Source organism: Schistocerca piceifrons, chromosome 2 (assembly GCF_021461385.2).
Source record: "Schistocerca piceifrons isolate TAMUIC-IGC-003096 chromosome 2, iqSchPice1.1, whole genome shotgun sequence".
NCBI classification, from domain to species: domain Eukaryota; kingdom Metazoa; phylum Arthropoda; class Insecta; order Orthoptera; family Acrididae; genus Schistocerca; species Schistocerca piceifrons.
In genome coordinates this window covers 437,854,824-437,877,581 of record NC_060139.1, presented here as the reverse complement: position 1 = coordinate 437,877,581, position 22,758 = coordinate 437,854,824, and the positions used below count along the sequence as shown (strand labels likewise).

Here is a 22,758-nt window from a genome sequence, read left to right as displayed (position 1 = left end):
TGTAAATGCAGAGTTTAGCATAAGATAAATGATGATCTCACTCACAGACAGTGAAAAAGTTTGATGAGAAAGTAAGAATTCTTCGTAAGGTGTTAGTTCAGTCATTTGATTTGGAATCCATTTGAGTAATAGTCAGTGAGAGCATGCGTCACATTGGTGGCTGTTGCTACTATAACATAGTGTAATAGTCAGAGAAAAGTGCAATTTCATTTTAAGGTATTTTGTAGGAATAGAGATTTACAAACATCATACACTTGTATTTTCCTTTGATATGATTTTAATGTATCAAAATTGAAATGTGTGGGTAAAGTGATATTAAAGGCAGGAAGTGGTGATAATAAATGTCCGTGTAGCAACATTGTTTTTGTTGCAAACTACATTTACTGAGTGTCTGTAGTTATTGCAGGCTCATGTACTTGAAATAAAGAGAGAAACCATTGTCTCATCTACTACAGACATAGTTTCCTGAAATCACTAATTAGAGTGACTACAAAATACCATAACTGAGTGTTGAAAAATATGCTGTTTAAATTCTCATATTTTGGATGAATCCTTAAAAAGCTACAAAATTATTCATTAAATCAAGATTTAAAAAATCTACATGTTTTATTTTATAACTTGAATTCCAAGTGTACACTGTTGAAACCAGAAAGTGAGCATGCACATTGTCTCTGTTGTCCATTGAATCCTCCCCTAAATGAAATAGAAACTAGTTGTCTTTTTGTGATCTGTCATCCTCTCTCTTTTTTTCCCAAGCCCCTGAAGTATTCCTAGGTATTGTCATTTGGAGAACCTGTAGATTGTAGGATATGATGAATAGGCTGGATGGTCAGACTGGTACATAATGTGGCATTTTTAAGGATATCATTGCAATTTGATTTCTGCTCACATTCTGTACTTTGAGAGGCAAATCACTGTGTTTCGCTCTGGGTTGTTAGTTCACTTTATCTGCACAGTGTTTCAATGATTCTTAGTTGTCTTTTGCAAGTGCTGTGAATAATGAGATAGACTGAGAGATGTTGATGTACTGTTAAAATTTGTTTGTTGCACAGGCTCCCAATTTCATTAGTTTGACACACACACACACACACACACACACACACACACACACACACACACACACACACTCTTTTGAAGTTTCAGTTTCGTAAAGTATTTGATGTAGCATTGAATACACAATTCATTAACTTGCCACTGTTAGATTGACACAGCAGTCATAAAAAAACATGAAACAGGCATAACATGGAATGGGTCTGTAGTCACAAGCTTATAAAATGTGCACATAAAGAAGGAGTGCTACCTGACAATGCTTTAATCTGCTTGGGGTCCAGACAACAAGCACATGTAAGGTCATCACTTTCAGCACATGAAGATAACAACTATGGCACTTGCTTAATTATTCTACAGAACAGTGGGACTGATGAACAAGATTTTTCTCTCTTAGAAGTGCTTCAATGTTATTCCGATATCGAACAAGGGGAGGCCAACCTCCTGGGACATGCCAGTTTGGAGTAACTGTACCATATTAGTAGGAAGCTGCTTGAAAGTAGTTTCTTGGGTCATTACATATTAGAAAATAAAGATAAAAGATCACTATGCAGTATCTTTTGGACCAGCTCACCTCATTAGGACATTAAAAAATAATGAAGTTGTACATATCAGGTCCATGGCGTAATAGTTTCCAAGAACACATTTGATGATCTTGCTTTTACTGAAATTAGCTTTTGTGCACAAATTTCATCATCTCACACCAAGTGGTATAAATCTCATGACTAGATATTTGTACGTGGTTACTGTAGTTAAATAGAGCAAGTATGTATGGTATATAGATGGATGGTTCCAAAATGTTGCAACAAGTTTTTTGAACGCATGCATATGGAAGTTGACAGTCATCTGAATGCATACCTTAAGACTCTTGGCTACTGTCTCTTTCATATCAGTTTTTTTGCCTTTTTTGATTGATATATGTAGAAGCTGCTCATAAGTTTATTTGGCATAGAGGAGATCTCTCACCAAATTGCATATGTTTTGAGTTATTGACAAGCACACACGAAAGAAAATGAGAACTTTCATAAGAGGTCTTTTCATGACCTAGAGTACAAACTGCGCGCATGCGCACGCGCACACACACACACACACACACACACACACACACACACACACACACACAAAAAATCAAAATTTTATTTGTGTGAGATATTGTGATTTGGATAGTTGCATAACTGGGCTAACAGGGGATAGCGCTGGCTCATGAAAAAAGTGCGTCAGGAGCTGCGTATTCTGTTGCGAGCTGTGACCATATGGAGCCGATGCCCCCACTGAATCTTAATTCAGTCGTATGGAGGGGATTTGTGCACGTTAAGCAATTTTTGTGTAGCTAGCATGTTGGGATCAAAATAATTTACAAATAAGGTAAAGAAAGGATTTATGCTCCACATGCTGAAATACTCTCAAAATTTTGAAAACTTCTCTAGCTAGAAATATGTGAACACACATACTAAAAGCTTAATGATGTTAACCTCAAGATAGCATTAAAAAAATGTATTGCCCTATTTATGAGAACTCCTTTGTTTAGATTTTTATTTGTAAGCACAAGTTCTAATCTCTCTCTGCAACTATGTACTTTCATTGATTAATCTGTTTCTTTTTGTCTTCCAGTTTAAACTCCATGTAAAAAGACATACAGGGGAAAGACCATGGAAATGTGAGTACTGCAATAAATCCTTTCTTCATAAAGACACATGGAAGTGTCATACCAGAAGGCATAGAGGTGAGAGACCGTTTCAGTGTCATTACTGTGCTAGAGGCTTCACGGAACAGTGGGCACTGAAGAAACATTTACGTCTCCACACAGGTAAATGAGAACGTAACGTCCAACATTCTAATTCCATTACTGTTTTGCAGGGAATTGCTGAATCATTTCATTTAAAACATATTTACCATTTTGTTCTGGTCCTGCAGGTGAGAAACCATATACGTGCAATATTTGTGGGAAAGCTTTTGCTGACTGCTCAAATCTCACAAAACATAAAAAGGTAAGCTTGAAAACAAGGTTAATATGTTAGTAACTTTAGAGTATTTTTAAGTATTTCTTTTAAAATTGTGCAGTGTACTTACAGGTACATAGGGATCCTAAAGCAGACAATGCTTCCAGTAGCTCTGCTTCAGTTGACCGAACAGTTTGGAATATAATACGTAATCACTTGACAAAGGAAGATGGGCAGGAAGGTGGCAGTGAAGTAACAACCACAGAAGCACAAGGAAACAGTGTTGAGCAAATCATATATGTTACGTACCAGGATCCTGATGACCCAAATGAAGCAAGAACACTCCATTTTGTAGAAAATGTTGAGGCTCCTCCAGAACAGGTCAGTATGTTTTTGGTGTTGTTATCCTGTAAAAATTACATGGTTTGAAATACACTAAAATTTTGACGTAATTGCGCTAATATTTACGATAATATAAATACATTTGTGTAAATCACCAGCAAAAAATGGTGCAGGGAACCGTTTACATGCATATGAGAGAGAGAGAGAGAGAGAGAGAGAGAGAGAGAGAGAGTGGGGGGGGGGGGGGGGGTTGTTGGTGGGGGTCGGAGTGGGTTAATGTGAAAGAGGGCTGGAAAGACATGGAAAGTGGGCAGAAATGTAGGATAGGAAAGAAATAGGAAGGCAATTCAGTATTGGGGAGAGAGTTGTCAAAAAAGTGGATAAGGTTGACACCAGGAGGATTATGGGGATATGCTGGAGAGGGAATACCAACCATGACAGCTCAGTGGAGCTGGTGCTGAGGAAAAGATCTCAGTGGCATGAGTTGTGAAGTTGATGCCATTGTGGTCTCTAGTAGATTTACCAGCAGAGAAATTATTGTCTGTGACCATTCGTACAGGTAGACAGCTGGTTGGTTGTCAAGCCAAGTAGGCGATGCTGGTCAAGAAAGGCAGGAGATATTTCTATGAGAGTCTTGTTACTAGCAGTGAGTTGTAGTTTGTTGAACTTTGACGACAATAACAGATGGGTGCCAGTGTGCAGAGAGAGATGGATTTGGGTTACATGTTTTGTTATAGATCTCATGTTTTGTGGAGTTGTTGGTCAGTGTGTTTCTGTGGTGAGATTATAGTGATAAGATTAGTAAGTAGAGGTCCCGCAAAGCTAGTGTAATGCTTCAGCCACTAAGCCACAGTGATGGAATATGATGTTGGTGGAACCCTTGTCATTGAGAAGTATGATAAAGGTAAAATTACTTTTTGGATCAGAAATGTCAGTTTCTTCCATGTCTGTGACGACTTGACCAGTGAGAAAGGTGTTTGGGGAACTGGGTCAGACTTTGTGGTAGGTGGAAACTGAGTAAGATAAGACTGATTGTGTGGTCGGAGAGTGCTGTTGTCAATAAACGAAGCTATATTTCCACTGAAAGAAACTCATAAAAGTAACTGACAGCATAGTGTGATTAAACTTGGGTCTTAGGCTGAAGGTAAATGGTTTTTAAGAGGATTGATTATTATGTAGGGGTCAAATTTTTTCATATGGATGGACGGCAGTGTAGAATTCGGAGAAGGTGATTGGGAATAGAGATACGGAAATCATACTAACAAAGTTGAAGGATCTTGTGAATGGAGCAAATGTAGTTTATTATGGTCCATGTTTAGGTGGTATGATTATGTGGGGGGGGGGGGGGGGGGGGGGGGGACTAGGCTGAAGAAAATTGGAAAAGGTGGTGATCTTTGTGGAAGATTGGCTCTCAGTTGGAGACGGATTTTTATGGAAAGTCCATTGTGAGATATGCCAAGTGCTAGAAAGGATTTTAGAATTTTGTGGGATGGGAGTTTGGCTATGACAAAATAGAGTTCAGAACTGTTCTGCAGGCAGAATGAATAATAGTTTACTGTGAGGCTAGTCAGAGAAAAGATTGTTGTAAGACAAGAATTGAAAATTGTTTTAATTTTAAAAAGAAGTGATTGATGTGATGATAAATAAAGCATTCAGATTGTAACTGAAAGTGGATAGTAGTAGATTCATACTGCCAAAAGAAGAGTAAATGATCATACGTACTCATCAGTAATTAAATGTACAGTAAAACCCTGCATTAATGAACCCGCCTTTAAGGAAATCCTGCATTTGATAAATATTTATTTCAATTCCAGCAAAACTTTAAGAAAAAGTCTGCTTTTAACTAAGAAACATTAAAAATTTTGCAAATTGAAAATTTTCAAGTAAGTTTCTGATTCCTTTATATTTTGTCTCACACAGGTCATATTTGTGTCTTGTGACACAGGAAATGGTAAACTAGTCAACTTGTAGACACCTGCATAGATCGAGTTGAATAACTCGACTTCCCTTGTTGCGATACCAGCACATGTGTTGAACAAATCAGAAATAGATTTCTGCGCAATTTGGGCCACATGATGTGATGTCAGTCACTGAGTCTATGAACAACGAAGCATGAAAAGTGGAGTTGTTTGTTTACTAAAGTGTTGAAGTTATCGGTTTCACTTTCATGGCCTTACGACCTGTAAACATTGAAAGCTGATGATCATATGTGACGTTGATGACAATCTTATCACAAATATTTTTGACATGGTGAAGAACTACGATTTAGCGCCATCTACAAGTGCGACATATTCAGTAATAAGGAATAGTTCTTAAATTCTGAAGCTAACAATTGCTGTAGATCCATAAACAGGGAACATTCGTATGTTGACATTCAGTGATGTGGAAAATACTCTTCTAATGTAGTTTTGAGGACTGAGGAGTGGAAGAATTCCTATAAGTAGAAACATACTTAGAGGGAAAGTTTGTGAAATCATTCTACAGATTGAAACTGAAAATTTCAGTGCATTGAATGGCTGGATGAATTGTTTCAAGAAAGTCATCATAATCTATCATTTCAAAGTGTACATGGAGAAACTGAGGCTCTAGTCACAGAAAGTGTAAACTATTGGAAGAACATTACAATGCCACAATTGATACAGGACTTGAGCCCAGATACATTTTCACTGCTGATGAAACTGGCATTTTTTTATGATTTACTTCCTGCAAAATCATGTTCTGTTAAGAGAAAAATGCCACAGAGGTAAAAAAAGGATTAAATAAACTAAAAATAAAAAAGGGGACAGCACTATAGTGCGTAACTAGTGATGGAGTTAAATGTTGCCTTCACTATTAATTACATCACTTTGTACCGAAGAATACAACAGCAGACACTAGGGATGTCAGAGATCTTTTACAACTTTTTCAGGCATTGGTGCCGAGATGGCTGTTGCAGGAAGGAACTGGACTTATTATTGACTTTGTCCTGCACATCCTAAGTAAACACAATTTTTGAGGAATGTAAATGTTGTCTTCCTTCCTCCAAACTGCGTATGTCGTCTTTAGCCTCTCCAGCATATATTTGTAGTTGGGTGGAGTTCTGTAACACAACAGTGTTAACTTGCTTCACAAAGTGTGGCTATGGTATATCAGTTGCTGCTGAAGACAACGACATTCCAGACAAAGGATGGAGCAGCAAAACTGATATTTCTGAAAATTTAACATTCAAGGACATTGATGTAGTGATGATGATATGACTTCCATACCAGAGATTGTTACAAGTGACATGCTTATGAAGGAACACAGGTAGGAGCTGGCGGTGACAATTAGGAAAACAAAGAAGAAAAGGAGGGCATTGCATCACTGTTGCAAGGAATTTACAGTGTCAGGAATTTCTTTTCCTCTTGTAATGTTGATGAATCAATTCTAATTTATATCGACCAGCTGGAGTAACAACTTCTTTCACTACACTACGCCAGGAGGACAAACCAAACAGGATTTCTTGATTTTAAAAAAAAATAAAGGATATGGTCTGTGAAAGATATTGTAATTGTATATTTGCTGTATGTAAGTTTGTGGCTCAGGATATTGGTAATTTTGTGATTAAACAGCACTTATATCACTAAATATGTTTGAATTATCATTCTCCATCAGTATTTCCATGTACATGGGCAAAACCCCCATTTAAGGAACTAATATTCTGGTCCCCAGAAGATTCATTAAAAAGGGGTTTTACTGTATGTAATCAAGAAACTGTAAAGTGGGCAGAGTGATGAAGTACTATAATGCTGTACAGTGCAGGTCAGCAGGAGAAATTAAAAATATTAAAGATGAAAACAAGAAGGATAATGTGCAGCAAGATTGATATGAGTGATGGAACCGAGAGCAGAGGGGCTTCTTATATTGAAGTCTCATGCAAGAGTGGCATGACAACTACTTTTATTCAACTCAACGTGAGTACACATGTGGGATGTATACGTTTTGAGAGAAGTGGAAATCATAAAGAACAGAGGAACCTAACCTAATAAATGAGGGGGAAAAAACCAGAAGAATGGCAAAACAGTGCAGGTAGAAGAGAGTTTAATCTGCAAAAATGTTAGTATAATAAACATTTCAGGATGAAAACAAGGAACTAAAACATGAGGGTACAAATAACCACTCTTATGTTCATAATGATGAATGGCACAAGTGTATAAGTAAAATATCTTTCTCTCTTTATAGTGTTAGTGCAAGCGATTCTCTCATCCAGAAACATCCAGCGGAAAGAATTGCATTACCTTGGCCGGGGGAAGGAGGAACTGCTTGGAGAATTGATATATGCATTTGGGAATTAATGCGGGGGGGGGGGGGGGGGGGTTGATGATTCTGCTAGCTCGGGTAACTTCCTTTCTATTGTTGCCACGCGTCTACCCCTACACTGAGAACATTTAGGTTTGTATGAGAAGACATTCATGAAGTTGAAGATACCTTTCTGTTTCAGCTTTCTGCTATTTCTCTGTTGAAAAATTAAGAATGGCATCTGTGGCATATTTTCTGTTTCTTGTAAAGGCATATTAACATTAATTTGAATCTTCCTCTGTGGGAAATATTTTGAACTGATGATACAAGGAAGGGTGTTTTGGGAGCCATTTGACCATAAGTACTATAAATATTGCTGTTAGAAGAGATTAGAGGCTTATTAAATGAACATTCATTAAAAAGAAAGAAAAAAACTGAAGGAAGGGGTGTTATATAAGTGGAAACTGCACAAATGGGCATAAAAGAAAAATTCAGAACTACTGAAGTACGAGGGGGTACACCAAAACAACAAAAAAGAAAAATCCTCGTGTAGTAAGCGTTTCTGCTGCTAGGTGTGTATAGTGCAACTCATTGCCAGTTCAGTGCCATCTGTGTTGTCAACGTGGCTTGTTCTGTTAATCTCCAGTGATTGCTTTTGCTAGTGGTTTTTTTCTGTTTTGTTTTTTATAACGACAAGTTTAAGTGAACAATGTGCAGCTGTGAAATTTTGTTTTCTACTTAGTAAAAAAGGTGCTGAAACTGTTTTAATGTTGAAAACAGCTTACCAAGATGACACTATGGGAAAAACTCAAGTGGAAGAGTGATTTGCATGATTTAAAAATGGCGACATGATGATTGATGACAAACCTTGTTCTGGATGTCCATCAACTGGCCGAATTGATGAAAATATTGGAAAAATTTGAGAGCTTGTTTTCACAGACCATTGACAGACAATGGATCAACTGTCAGAGATTAGTGGGTTATCGTGGAGCTGAGTGCAGCACATTTAAATGGAAGATTTGGGCAGACTTGAGACTGGTTCTTCCATCACAACAACGCACCTGCACACACAGCCATTTCTGTTAGACAGTTTTTGGCAAAAAATCGCATGGTTCCACTGGACCACACGCCTTACTCGCCTGACCTGGTTCCATGTGACTTTTTATTACTTCCATGCATGAAAAGGGGACATGAAAGGATACCGATTTGAAAACACTGAAGAAGTCGAGAGAGAAAAATGAGGGAGGAGTTGTAAGCCATTTCTAAAGATGACTACAAAAAAGGTTTTGAACAGTGGAAGCACCTGTGGGACAAGTATATTAGTTGTAATGTAATGGATAGTATTTTGAAGGGGATAAGGCACTCCATCTTCAGGCCACAAGTGGCCCATCGGGACCATCCGACCGCCGTGTCATCCTTGGCTGAGAATGCGGATGGGGTGGTCAGCACACCACACTTCCGGTCGTTATGATGGTTTTCTTTGACCGGGGCCGATACTATTCGGTCAAGTAGCTACCCTGTTGGCATCACGGGGCTGAGTGCACCCTGAAAAATGGTAACAGCACATGGTAGACCAGATGGTTACCCATCCAAGTGCTGGCCACGCCCGACAGCGTTTAACTTCAGTGATCTGATGGAACTGATGTATCCACTGCAGCAAGGCCGTTACCTTTGAAGGGGATAAGGTTGTAAACAATTCAAAAATATATAGCTTTTAAAAAAATAATTCCTTGCTTTTTTTGGGGGGGGGGGGGGGGTGTTACCATCCCATCATAGTTGCCTGACTATCTGTTGGCTGTTGATTGACAGGCACATACATTCATTCTTGGATGGAATTATAAACTCTAAAAGTTTTGAATGTAATAATTATTGTGTGTGTTGAGATCAGTCAACAATAACAGATAACTTGTTTCATTTCTGTAATTGTACGGGGCGCAAATATTTCTCTACTTACATGGAAACTACTTGAACAGTCCTGATTTTTTTTAGATGTTCTTTCGTTTTTATTTATATCTCAGGGTGAGTTGGATTACAGAATTGATCGTCGCACCTCCATCAGTGGGGATTCTGCGGATGCCTACCAACCTTCATACGGTCCTTTCTCTCGGACAGGTATTCAGGTATTTTAGATACAGGATTGGGAATGCTCTGTCCCACTGTTTTAAGTGGGAGAATGGTGTCCCTCAAGGGGGAGTTTTAAGTGCCACAGCTTTCGCCATTGCAATCAATAGTATTACAACCACAATGCGACGTCCAGTACTATGTTCCTTGTTTGTGGACGACTTCTCCGTCTTCTGTGCAACCTCCAGCCTCACCACAGCTACTCGGCAATTGTAACTGACGATCAGACAGTTGGAGGAATGGTCTTGCACCACAGCTTTAGATTCTCAATAGAGAAAACAGTTTGTGTTGATTTTAATCATTCCCGCTGTCTGTTTAATTTGCCTGTTTTAAAACTGGGGGACACCGTACTCACTTTAAAGGAAAAGGTGAAGTATCTGGGTCTTATTTTTGATGAGAAGTTAACATGGTTGCCACACCTTAAAGAACTGAAACTGAGATGTCTCAAGGCCTTAAACATCCTTAAATGCGTCAGTCATAGGTCTTGGGGAGCCAACAGAGCGCGTCTGCTCCAACTTTATAATGCTTTTGTGTGACCCCGGCTTGAATACAGATGCCAGATTTATGGGTCTGCAAGGCCTTCATACATTAAAAGGCTGGCTGCAGTTCATCACGAGGGCATTAGGCTGTCGACAGGGGCCTATCACACGGCCCTGTTTTTAGTTTGTGTGCGGAGGCTGGTGAGCCTCCACTGTCTAATCGACGTCTTCTTCTCATAGTACGCCAAGCGTTCTCCATTCCTACATTGCCAGCATCCAGTTACTTTCTTCAGCCGCCTCTGGAATGGCTATTCGATCATCGACCACATGCAACATGGCCATTTGGGACCTGTGCAAGGGAAAGCCTTGAGTTAATACAGGTGGGGGGACATTAAGGTCCTAAGCCAGGGGTGGAGTAGGGCCTCCCCCTGGCTACTACCAAGGCCCAGATTGCTTTTAGAACCGACTGCTTACAAGAAGCATTGTACCCCAGACTATGTTTTTAAATTAAATTTAATGAAATTTTACATAGACCCCCCCCCCCCCCCCCCCCCAGATTTTATTACCGTCTACATGGATGGTTCTAAACAGGAAGATGTTTCTGGTTGTTCCGTCGTGTTCCCCGAGATTATCCTCAGGATATGGCTCCCAGAGCAGTTTTCAGTTTATTATGCGGAACTGTTTGCTATCCTGAGGGCAATGGAGCAGATGAGAAGGCGTCTTGACAAAAAATTTATCATCTGCTCTAATTCTCAAAGTGCCCTTCTCACTGTTGGACAGAGGTACCCAGTAGATCAGATAGCACAACAGGTACAGAACGCTCTCCTTCTCTTGCACAGGCAAAACATGGAAATCATTTTTTTGCTGGGTTCCAGGGCACCTAGGAATCCAGGGAAGTGAACTCGGTGCTGCTGCTGCTGCTGCTGCTGCTGCTGCTGCTAAGGAGGCTTGCTCCCTTCCTCCTCCTGCCCACTGTTCAGTCCCTCTGTGTGCTGTCACTTCATTTGTGACCAGGAAGGCCATTTGTTGGTGGGAGTCCCAGTGGCTGGAAATGAAGAACAAACTACGTTCCATCAAGACTTCAGTATGACCATGGATCACCTCCTTCCACTTGGGACGGTGTGAAGAAGTAGCCCTTACTCAGCTTAGGGTGGGACATTGTCCATTGACAAACGGCTTCCTGTTATGTTGGGAGGAGCCTCCAGTATGTCAGAGATGCGGGACACAGCTGTCAGTATACATCTTTTAACTGAGTGTGTGTTATATGACGACCTGAGGGTTGAACTGGGTCTCCCACAGGATCTTTCCTCTATTTTAACTGATAATGAGGCAAGTGTTGTTGAGGTCTTAAAATTTTGTGTGGTGTCCGGAATTATTCCCTAAATACTTCGTGTACAATCTTAATGTGTCATAGAGTGGCTGGGTCACATATTATTTCTAAGTCGTCATCCAGCCACGCTTGTTTGTCTCTTTTTTAACAGCATCTTTACAGGTATTTCCTCCACGATTTAATTTAGTTATCCCACTGTGTCTTTCTGGCGTTTTATTAGGGGCTTTTCTAAACCTCACCTTCTTGTGGTTGCTTTACGTTTCCTTTGGTGAGATCAAACGTAGTTTTCCAGTTTATTGATCTCCTTCCATACATTATGCAAATCTTCTTCGGTATAATGTTAATGCAAGGGTGCTGATGACCTAGCTGTTTAGTGCCCTCCGCCATAAACTATCATCATCAACCCTTTGAGGATCCAAACAGTTTTTGAGAAAGTAATGTAAAATTTTTATTCCTCCTTGGTTTAAATATATCACTGTTCTGGGAACCATTTTCATTGTGTTCTCTCCTGAGAACATTTGCAAATTGAGACTGTATACTTGCTAACCTGCTTAGTAAATATCATTATCTTTCAGCCATCTACTGAAGCTATACTTCAGGAGACTACTTCAAATACTGCCTCTGTTGAAAATAAGATAGAACTGACACCAGAAGCAACATACCAGATAGAATCAGCCCCTCATGCACTCCAAGTTATGGATGAAGATGGTAATCCTATCCAATTTACAATGCAGGATGGAAGAGCATTGCAGGTATTCTTAATGTTAATAAATTTATTGAATCATGAAATCATCGTATTTATTATTATACTAAAGCTCGATTGATAACTGTGGTACACCTTGAGACACTGTATCAATACACACTTCATTCACTATCCATTTGCAAAGAGATCTGATTTGTGAAAATTTGAAATATCCAGGATGTCCTCTCATGAAAGGGAGGGTGGGAGATTCTAATAGCACCAAAACAGTACAGAGTTTGGAATTTAGGCAAATATTCCAGAAGTACAGACGAAGCCATATATTATAGACTTAACAAATATGCAAGGGAGAAAAATCCCCACTGTTTGGTATTTTCAAGGAGAATAATTGTAGAGTGGGTGTGACTTCATCAAAAAGAGCGAAGTGAGTGTATTGTTTCTGGCACAACCTTCAACATTGTGTCACATTTCGATAGTGTGTTATTTAAGTGCTGACCCATGGCATCAAGTGGCTATAGCTCCCAACATAGCCTCTACTATAGGTGAATGCCTTCTAAAATCCTGTGAGGTGAGGGAACAAACCTTATCCTAAATACTTATAAAGTGTTATGTTTTCCAAATTAATTGGTTACAGATAGTGTGTTTCAGTTATATTTACCTTTTTTTATGGTTTAAAATAATTTTGTATTCCATAATGATTTTAAAACTCTACCTATCTACATTATTATTAAATTCTGCTCTTTAAATGAGCACTTTAAACTGTGGAATTTTTTAACCACATCAGCAAGTACCCTACAGGTGATGTTAATAATATAGGCTAATACAGTATAACCCTGCTTTTACGTTCCTGGAATTAACGTTTTCCTGCTGTTTTCGACATTTTTTATCGGTCCCATCAAATTTCCTAAGTTCACAATATTAATTTGCACTTGATTTTGCGTCAACATATTTATTATTTTCCTGTGATTTACGCATTACGAGAAAATGTTTGTGGAGAAAATATGATGCTGGCATAATGTTGGCCGTCCAGTAGTGTTTACAAATATTAAGTGGTTAAGTTTCTTGACACCAGGGCATTCTATTCAGCGGATTTGGACGGGTAAACGAGTAAAAGTTGTACCATTTCCAAACTGTCTCTACTGTGCAAATGCAGTTTCGTGATAGCTGTGATTATCGTAACACCTTTGTCGAACCGTACTTAGCGTGTTTCGGCGTATGGCCACATGGAGAGCTAGTTGACACAGTCATTCACTTTGTGTTGCTCAAATGTTTTTATTGTAAGCACAGTGCCAGTTATGTATTGTATTCATGCTGAGCAAAACGTGTTTTGAGAATTTATTCTCGTTGTCAAGTGCAGTATTTACGTATGTATTGTTTGTGATGTTACACAAACAAACAATGTGAGTGATAGTTTGCATGTGCGTGTGGTACTGATGGGTCACAGTACCTGATAACGTCAAAAAGACACAGAATAACACATATTCAAACACCATACAAAATACTTTTTTACGTATTTGCACTTCACAACGAGAAAAAATTCTCAAAACGCGACATGCTAAGCGTGAGAAAAAATACATAACTATTGCAGTATTTCATTATTTAAATAATGAATGACAGCTGCAGGCTTTCCAGAAACATCGATTATGACGTTTGAAATTAAGTCAAACGTTTCCACTTCCCAGACAGTTACCAGTTCCAGTTACATCAGCAGTTGTTATTAGCTAATAGACCTTTATTACATAATAAAAAAGTCACTGACAAGTCTTTTGATGCCTGTTATGTATACACATCATACATAAAGTGCAAGAGAGATCCTACTCATAACTTTTACTGCTTAAATCATTACTTCCCACATTTAACATTTGCCCACATTTTACACAATTTTTTTGAAGTCCCTTGAAAAATGTAAAAGTGGGGTTTTACTGTAGTTATATTTCACTATGTATTCAGTACTGCAGAGATATCATGTAATGTGCAACAGGGACACAGTAGGACTACCAATGTAGGTAACAGTACATGGGAGCTTGTGGCTGCAAGTTGAAGTAGCACTGAACTGAAAGTAGTATAGTTTCTGGATAATTTATACATTTGCAATTATTGTTACTACCATAGCCATGAAAGGAAATCACAGTACTCTAGCTGTCTCAGGCAAGAGACTATGCTGCATGTATATACACCAAATAGCATGAATAAAGTTAAGAAGTGTCTAATTAGTGTAAGAGGGTTATTCTGGGTAGTGTTAAACCCATGATATTAGATTCTTCATAAGTCACAGTTTCCTCCACTTCTTTCTTCCCCTCAGCAATAGTCATTCTTGTGGTATTTCTTGTGATGATATTGCTTACTTTGCTACTCCCCACACCCACTAAGTAAGTTTATATGTGTTATTCTGTTAGTATTTATTTTACAGAATTTTGTTTTGAATTTCTTTTTTTGAAAATTTAAAATCTGATCTTGATTACACCAATGCCTATTGCACAGATTACTACAGTTGATGGTCAGGCAATCCATGTTACTACACCAGATGGACAAAGCATTCCCGTGCAGTTAGCAACATCTGGTACTCAAGTTTTCTCGGGGGAGATAGCATCCCAACTTGATAGTATTTCAGAAGCAACTTCTGAGCAGTCAGAGGCAAAGCAAGTTGTTGTCACTGCACCTCAGGTAAGTGTTCATACTTCTCCATTGCTGATGTGCTTGGGCTGTTTATCTGTTGTATAAATTTTTATTTACATCCCCCTACAATTGTCTCAGGCTGAAGTGAGTTTTATTTCACTTAAATACACACAAAAACATTAAATTTTCATAGATTTTATTCATGAGAATTACTGCCAGTTGATGCATGATATAGGTTTACACTTTACAAAGGAAGCAGTTTACAAAATCCTTGTTCAACCAATACTTGAGTATTGTCCATCAGTTGGGATTCTTACCAGATAGGATTGATAGAGAAAATTGAGAGATCAAAAGTAGAGAAGCACCTTTTGGTAGAAGTTCATTTAGCAAGTGCAAAACCATCACAGAGATGCTCGGCCAACTCTGGTGGCAGATACCACATGTTCTGATCATGGTGTGCTTTACTGTTAAGTTCTGAGAGCATACATTCCTAGAAGAGTCAACAAATATATTGCTTCCGTCTATGTATATCTCGCAAAAAGACCATGTAGTTCAAATTGGAAAGATTTGAGCTCCTGCAAACTATTTGTGACTGGTACAAGAAAAAGAGGAGGAGGAGGAGGAGGGGGGGGGGGGGGCAGTGCTTCATACACGTCAAGGTGGCTTTCGCAGGGTAAACCAAATTATAATTTTTTTTTAATTTGTTGTTAACAAAATTTACCTAAACAGCGCTGTATTTGTAATTGATTTAACTGTTCTTAGGAATGGAGAAAAGTATATTTATTTACAATTTTCAGTATTTATCAAATGTCAAGTAATTAAATATAGCTGTCTGACAAGTTGTTTGTTATAGGAAGGTATCATAATTGATGATAAAGGGGAAATACCTAGCATAGGAAACAAAATTTAATTTGAGGCGAGAAAAGCACAGGGGCAAAAATGTTGCAAGAAATAAGTGAATTAATAGCTGTTGTCACAGTTTTGAATTATTATGTTAAACCACAACATCTTTTGACATATTTCCCCAACTTCTAATATACTATTGGAAAAAAAAAGTTTTATGCCAACTGCACATCTATGAATGGGTGTGGACTAGGATTCAAAGGGAGAAGAGAACAAATGAAATGAAAAAGAGTGAAATAAAAAAAATTAAGAAAAAAAGAAAAGAAAAAGACAAACAAAGACTGTAAAGCAGTCTGTTTGAAAGAGCACATACCTGAAACCAAAGTCTGCTGGCGGGTCAAGTTCAACACTGTTACAACCCCCCCCCCAAATACATTGTAACATGCAAGGATCTTCCTTGGCATGATGCCCACAAAGTGGTAAACACATACCGTAAAACCCGATTTTAATGAATCTGTAGGACCCAGATATTTTATTCCGTATATAGATGTTTTACTTAAAAGGGGTTTTGCCAGAGCACATGGAAGGAGAAACAGAGAATCATAACTGAAACACATTAACCCTAGCATTACCAACGGGGGGCCTCGTAGGCCCACTGACTCAGTTTTTCTATGTTGTATCCACACCCTTTGATATATGAACTTGAAAGCAAAGGTAATTGTTCGTTATTGAATGTACTATTGAGTCATTACAGAATTTTGGAATAAAAATGTAATTAAAATTCATTTACTTGATTTAATTCTCTGTGGGCCTTAGAAGCCCACCCGTTGCTAATAGCAAGGAAAGATTTACGAGGTTGAGTCTCTCGTTTCAAATTCTTACCATGAAACGAATTTTGGCATTGTTGCCTTCAGACATATTATTATGAAGCGGACCATTGTTATTTTCAGTGTTTCTGCTGCTGTTGAACCAGCAACATGAGTAGACATCGTTTACGTGATAGTTCCATTGAAAGAGTGCTAGAAGAAGTTTTGAACGAATCAGATTTAGAGGAAAGTGAAGTGGATGATGATGTGGAAGAAATTAGAACTGATTCATGAAGATGAGGTTGAAGCCAATCCACCAGATGATAATGATACGGAATGTGATAAATTGCAAAAAGTGGACGAGAGTATATTACGAAGCCATCTCGACAATATCGGCGTTCTGTACAAAATATAGTGCGAGAAAGAATGGGGCTAGGACAACAAGGAAGAATTGCGTCTCCGAAAGAGGCTATAGAGCTCTTTTTTACACCTCAAATTATGAATCTAATAAAACTACACTCAAATGAAGAGGCTTCTCGACTAGATATTCAGCACACTGATGAAGATGAGTTATTTTGTTATATAGGACTCTTGCTAATCATGGGTTCAAATCATGACAATAAGATACCTGTCCAAGATTTATGGTCTTTGCTTCAGGGCCGACAAGTGTACTATGGATCAATGAGTCGGACCCGATTTTTCGAATTGACTAAAATATTGAGGTTTGATGATAAGAACACAAGAGAAATTCGTTGCCAGACTGACAAGTTTGCTCCAATGAGGGAAATTTTTGAAAGCTTCAATTCTTCACTTCCATTGTATTTCGTTCCTGGTCTACATACAACAGTGGATGAGATGTTGTCTTTGTTCCGTGGTCGCTGTCCATTCAAGGTGTTTCTAAAAGAAAAACCTGGAAAATACGGCATTCTAATTCGAATGCTGTCTGATTCTGAGACTAGATATGTGATCAGCATGGACATCTATACAGGCAAGTCAGGAAATACACAGCATTCAAATGGACCGATGGAAATTGTAAAGAGACTAATAAAACCTATTGAAAAATCAGGCCGTAATGTTACCACAGATCGGTACTATACTTCAGTGGAGCTTGCTGAGACTCTATGGAATGATTTTCACCTCACACTTGTTGGCACCCTACAGTCTAACAGACGACACATACCTGAAGAGCTGAAGACTACAACTGGCCGCAGTTTACACTCTTCCATCTTTGCTTATACTGACCCTCAGACACAGAGGCCACCAGTTACTCTTGCATCAACGCTAGTCCGCAAGAAGCCAAAACGACTGCTGTTGATGCTTTCAACTTATCACTCAGAAGGGGATGGCCTTTGTCCCTCTTCTACACACTCATTGACATAGCAGCAATAAATGCATATTCACTCTTCCTCCTCAATTTTCCGAATTGGAAAAAGAATTTGCTAAACCGCAGAAGAGTTTTTATCACTAACTTAGGTCTCGAACTAATAAGATCTCAAGTAGATAAACGGGCACAAAATTTGTATGGACTTCAGAAGCCAGTAATAATGGCAATGGAAAGCATCACACAACGGAAGCTCAGCTGCTCTGTAGAACCATCATCCTCAACAGCAGAACCAGGAACACGTGGATGGTGCCACCTATGCTGCCAAGAAGCTGCATCTAAAAAGATCAAGTAGAACAAGCTGGGAAAGTCAACTGTTACCTGCTCTCAGTGTCACAAACACGTCTGTGGGAAACACTGCAGGAAGACAGTGTTGTGTGAAAAATGCGTTGCAGAATGAGACAGTAAATTTTGTTTGCTTCATGTAGTGTATCGAATTAAAAAAGTCGTTTTTATAAGAAAACACTATATTTTGAAACATTATTCCAAAAAATATATAAACTGAATCTCGTGATTTGTTCATTTTATTCCTATTATTATAACATCTTTTATTATCCAGTATACAAAAACAATGTCTAAGCATTTTGAATTGTTATTAGAGGTATCAGAAGTAAATAAACTTGATTTATGATAAAATAAATTGTGGTATTCTTTATGGGCCTTTGAGGCCCCCCCGTTGGTATTACATGTAACAAAAAATACGTTGGTAATGCTAGGGTTAAGGTGATATAAGTAATAATTACCAATATCCTGTGCTATATATTTCAATGCAGTAAATATATAAGTACTACATGTTTCACAGATATTTATTCAAATATATAAATCAAGAAGTCTTGTTTTGTCCCTCTAACATGTTGTGGTAAAAGAAGGTGTGGTCCCAGCTGGTTGATATAAGTTAGAATTGATTCATCCACATTAAAAGAGAAAAAAATCCTGACAGTATCAGCTCTTTGTACAGCAACAGTGAAACTTGATGCAACACATTCTTGGTTTCAATTTTCTTCATCACTGTCACCACTTGCTCCTACCTGTATTCCTTCATAAACATTTCATTTACAAAAGTTTTGGGTATGGAATCAGGACATCATCACAACAAAAAAGTTCCTTTAATGTTGCATTTTCAGAAATACCAGTTTTGTTACTCCATTATTCTTCTGGAACAATGTTGTATTGAACTGCAACTATGTACCACAGCCTGCTTTTGTGAAACAATTAAACAGTGTGTTGTGTTACAGAATCCAATGCAGCAGCAAACTTGTGCAAAGCATGTATAATCCTGATGGTTCATCCCTACCATCCTCTCAAAGAATTAAATTGATTTCTACATGACTGCTACTCTATATTTGGCTAAAACAGTGCATTGCGCCCGGTTCTAGAGGTTGCAGATGAGTTGTGCAGTTCAGAGGGAGAAACACAAAATTTACATTCCTCAGAAATTGTTTCCTTGTGAGGTATAGGGCTTAGGTTAATAGTAAGTACAGTTTACCTTCATCCTCATGCATTTTGGAAATGCCTGAAAAAGACCTAAAGGATTCTGATGTCTCCAGGGATTGCTGTTGCACTAATAAGTACAAACTAGCGTTTTTATATTTTGGAAACACGTGGCAGTTGATAGTGGGAAACTTCTCACTTCCATCGCCATTTACACACAGTAGTATCACCACCTTTTCTTTACTCTTTTTTACTTTAGTTTCTTTTTCTCCCTTAACGGAAAATGATTTTCCAAGAAGTAAATGAAGAGAGATACCAGTTTCATCATTGTTGAAAATGTACCTGTGCTTATAACCCTTTATCAGTGGTGGCAATGTAATGTTCTTGCATTTTTTTTTTTTTTTTTTTTTTTAAACAGCTGCTTGGTACACTGAAATTTTAAATCCCAACCTTCAGAACAATTTCACGAGCCTTCTCTTGTAGTCTCTCTCTTTGAGAATGCTTTCACTTCTCAGTCCTTGAAATTACCGTAGAATATTTTCCACCTCATTGAGTTTAGACATACAAATATTCTTGCTTTTTGAATCCACAGTAACTGTCGACATTGGCATTTGAGAATACTACTTGCTTCATGTCAGATCATGTGACCTTTGTCACATGGAAATCAATTTCAGATTCTTTCAACGCATCTGTCTGTTTCGCTGTAAGGGAAGAAGTTATTGACTACATTCTAGATACATATTGGCTGGTTGAATCAATTACCATTTGCTGCATTACACAACAATAAATATGATCTGAGTTAAATGGAAAGAAATCAGAAACTCACTTGAACGTATAAGGAGTTACTTAAAAACTGGATTTCAGTTTGAAACATGCTGCATGTTTGTTTATTAAAAGGGGACATTTTCTTGAAGCTGGGCTTCATTAAAAGTGGGAGAAATAATGTTGTTTTGGGAGTTTCACGGGACTTATGGAAGTATATATCGAAAGCATGGTTTCCTTAAAAGCAGGTTTTTTAATTTGAGGTTTTACTGTAATTAATCCAGCCTGTCCCACTCTCTGATGATGGCCTTAATTAAGATGTGTATTTCATCCAGTGTGTGTCTGTGTGTGAAGGGTTCCTACAACAATGCATTACAAGTTTCAGCCTGTCTCAAGTGTGCTCGGTCAGGGTATGTCATCAGGTAATGCAGGATATTTTATTCAGATGATTGCAGCATCCAGGAGGAATATGGTCGTGATGTGGGTGTGATGTTCGTATAAATTGTGTCTCTCAAAAAGATGAACCCATTGTCAAAATAATGATCCTCTCCCATATTAACATCTCTTTATTATGCTCTACATAAATGAGAGGCATTCAACATTTGTACAGGATATGGGCTCAGAATGTGTGACCCATATCCCTGCTGAAGACTAAGGACTGGACATGTGTTGGTACCTAGCCATCTCCACATTCTTCTACGACAGTTATTAGGTATCTGATAGACCCTGTGCTTGTTGGTGAAGAGGATCAGTGCCATTGACCAAAGTTCCATTACAGGTATTTGCTTGACCACCACCTTCACATTTCTTGGCATTCTGGGATTTGTGCTTTTGTTCACAGTGAATGCCAAGAAGCAAAATTTATTGTGAGGAGATGGTATATTTTATTGGCCAACAGAGCCTACCATGTTGCCTCCAAAAAGGCAAAATTCAATTAATTGCAACGTACTTGTGTGGATCTTACAAGGCGTAATTAGTAGCTAGTGCTCATCTGCTCGTAGTGGTAACCACGGATGAGCATACAATGCAGATCTTCAGTGGTTTGTGTCTCACAATAGCGGCAGATAGTTTGAATGATGTTGCAGCACTTGAGAAATCTTCATGCTGTCTCTTCGAGTGGGTTTTGTTCTCGGTTTTTGACTGTTGTCTTTAATTATATTCATTGTAATTGTTAGCCTGTGTGTGCCACATAGCTGCATGGTAACAGTTGTCATGAACCTTTGTTCCATGCAAAATTTTCCACAATTTTCCTTGTTCATGAATTCAGGGGCATTATATTCAGATATTATCACAGTCCAAAATATTCATTTGTAACTTCAACTAGTGTTGCATTTTGTTTTTGAGATCTGTACATTTTTTTACACCAAATGCAGATAAATGCTATGGCTAAGTAATACTATGCATTACAATACAGTTTGAATTATCATTGTCCCTGTTACCAGTGTACAATCATTTTAAATGTCTGTGTATCACTGACACAAAGATTTAATCCTCTTCTCTCTATCTTGCTTATGCATGTTCTGCTCAACTCTGAGCTGTGCTTGAAGAAAGTCACTGTTGTAATGCACAGGCCAAAATTAGTTTTAAAACAAATTTCTTCCTGTTTAGCACAGAGTGCACCAAAATAAGCTGTTTGGCAAATCTGAAGTCAGTGGGCTGGATTTGTGGCAACATTTGTAACTATTCCAAAAACAGTACTCTACTTTTTGAAATCATACAAAGCTACAGAACAACACAAAGATTCAGCAGTTGAGTCGACTGGCATTTGATCAAACTCTGTAAGTTTTCTTTTCCTCTTTTCAGGGTGAGCAGGTCAGTCTTAATGAACATGTTCCAGATGTGGAAGGTGAAAATATTATGGGTGAGCAAACTATTGAATTTACTACTCCTGATGGCCAGAAGCTGAGATTGGTTGCCTCCTTGGGGCCATTTACCAGTGAGTTTTAATAATTCCATGTACATGTCACTAAGATTGTGTGAATTGAACAAATTGTCAATTTGAGTGGATCATGCTTTTAATTGAAGTATTTCCATCTGTAATTAAAATCATGTTGTTATAAGACTGGAATGTGTAAAAAAAAATAATCTCCTGTATTTAAAAAAATGTACATATGGATTTAGCTTGCAACTCTGATTGCATTGATAAACCAGTATTTGTAAATTAGAAAGTTGTTTGTATAAAAAACAATAAATTCTTCACTGTCTTCTCTACTTGTCTTTGTAAATTCATTCTGCATTTAACATAATCAAAACACTTCAGTACAGATTTTATGAGGTACTGGTGCGAAACCTAAGTTTCACATTAGCTGTGAACTGCAGTGTGTATCATTCAAATACAATCATGATATGTCTAAGCCTATAGGGTTTTCAGTGAGCACACAGTAATTCAACCTGTCAAAACATTTGCGACAATATATACCACTTATAGTGATGGCACACACACATCAAATTAACATTGTTTCTGCAAACACCTTTCATGGATCAGCTGCTATGTGGTAAATCCTTTTACATCCTGTTTTACTAAAGGCAGTTGAAAAAACTTCGGAAAAGTTAATAGAGAACTGAGCTTTATGTGGAAATTGTGAGAGATAATCACACAGATAAAGCCCTTTGCCAAAACTAATATTAGATATAACGGTGTTTTCTAACTGGAGAAGTTATAGCACAACAAGAAAACTGAAGGAGACACATACATACAAGAAC

At 38.1% G+C, this 22,758-nt stretch overlaps 1 protein-coding gene across 2 annotated transcripts in view; it reads left to right on the top strand.

Annotated features, from left to right (window-relative positions):
* Positions 1–22,229, top strand: part of LOC124776383 (zinc finger protein ZFP2-like) — a 62,263-nt gene extending 40,034 nt beyond the window's left edge. Inside the window, exons 13-18 of one of the 2 annotated variants that reach the window (XM_047251351.1) lie at positions 2,659–2,854; positions 2,962–3,035; positions 3,120–3,368; positions 12,092–12,268; positions 14,698–14,880; positions 21,859–22,229. In XM_047251351.1, the coding sequence (XP_047107307.1) occupies positions 2,659–2,854; positions 2,962–3,035; positions 3,120–3,368; positions 12,092–12,268; positions 14,698–14,880; positions 21,859–22,002 (1,023 nt within the window). In that variant the 3' untranslated portion in view covers positions 22,003–22,229. The remainder of the gene's footprint in view (positions 1–2,658; positions 2,855–2,961; positions 3,036–3,119; positions 3,369–12,091; positions 12,269–14,697; positions 14,881–21,858) is intronic. The other variant, XM_047251352.1, reaches the window with a different exon arrangement.
* Positions 22,230–22,758: the final 529 nt, after the last annotated feature.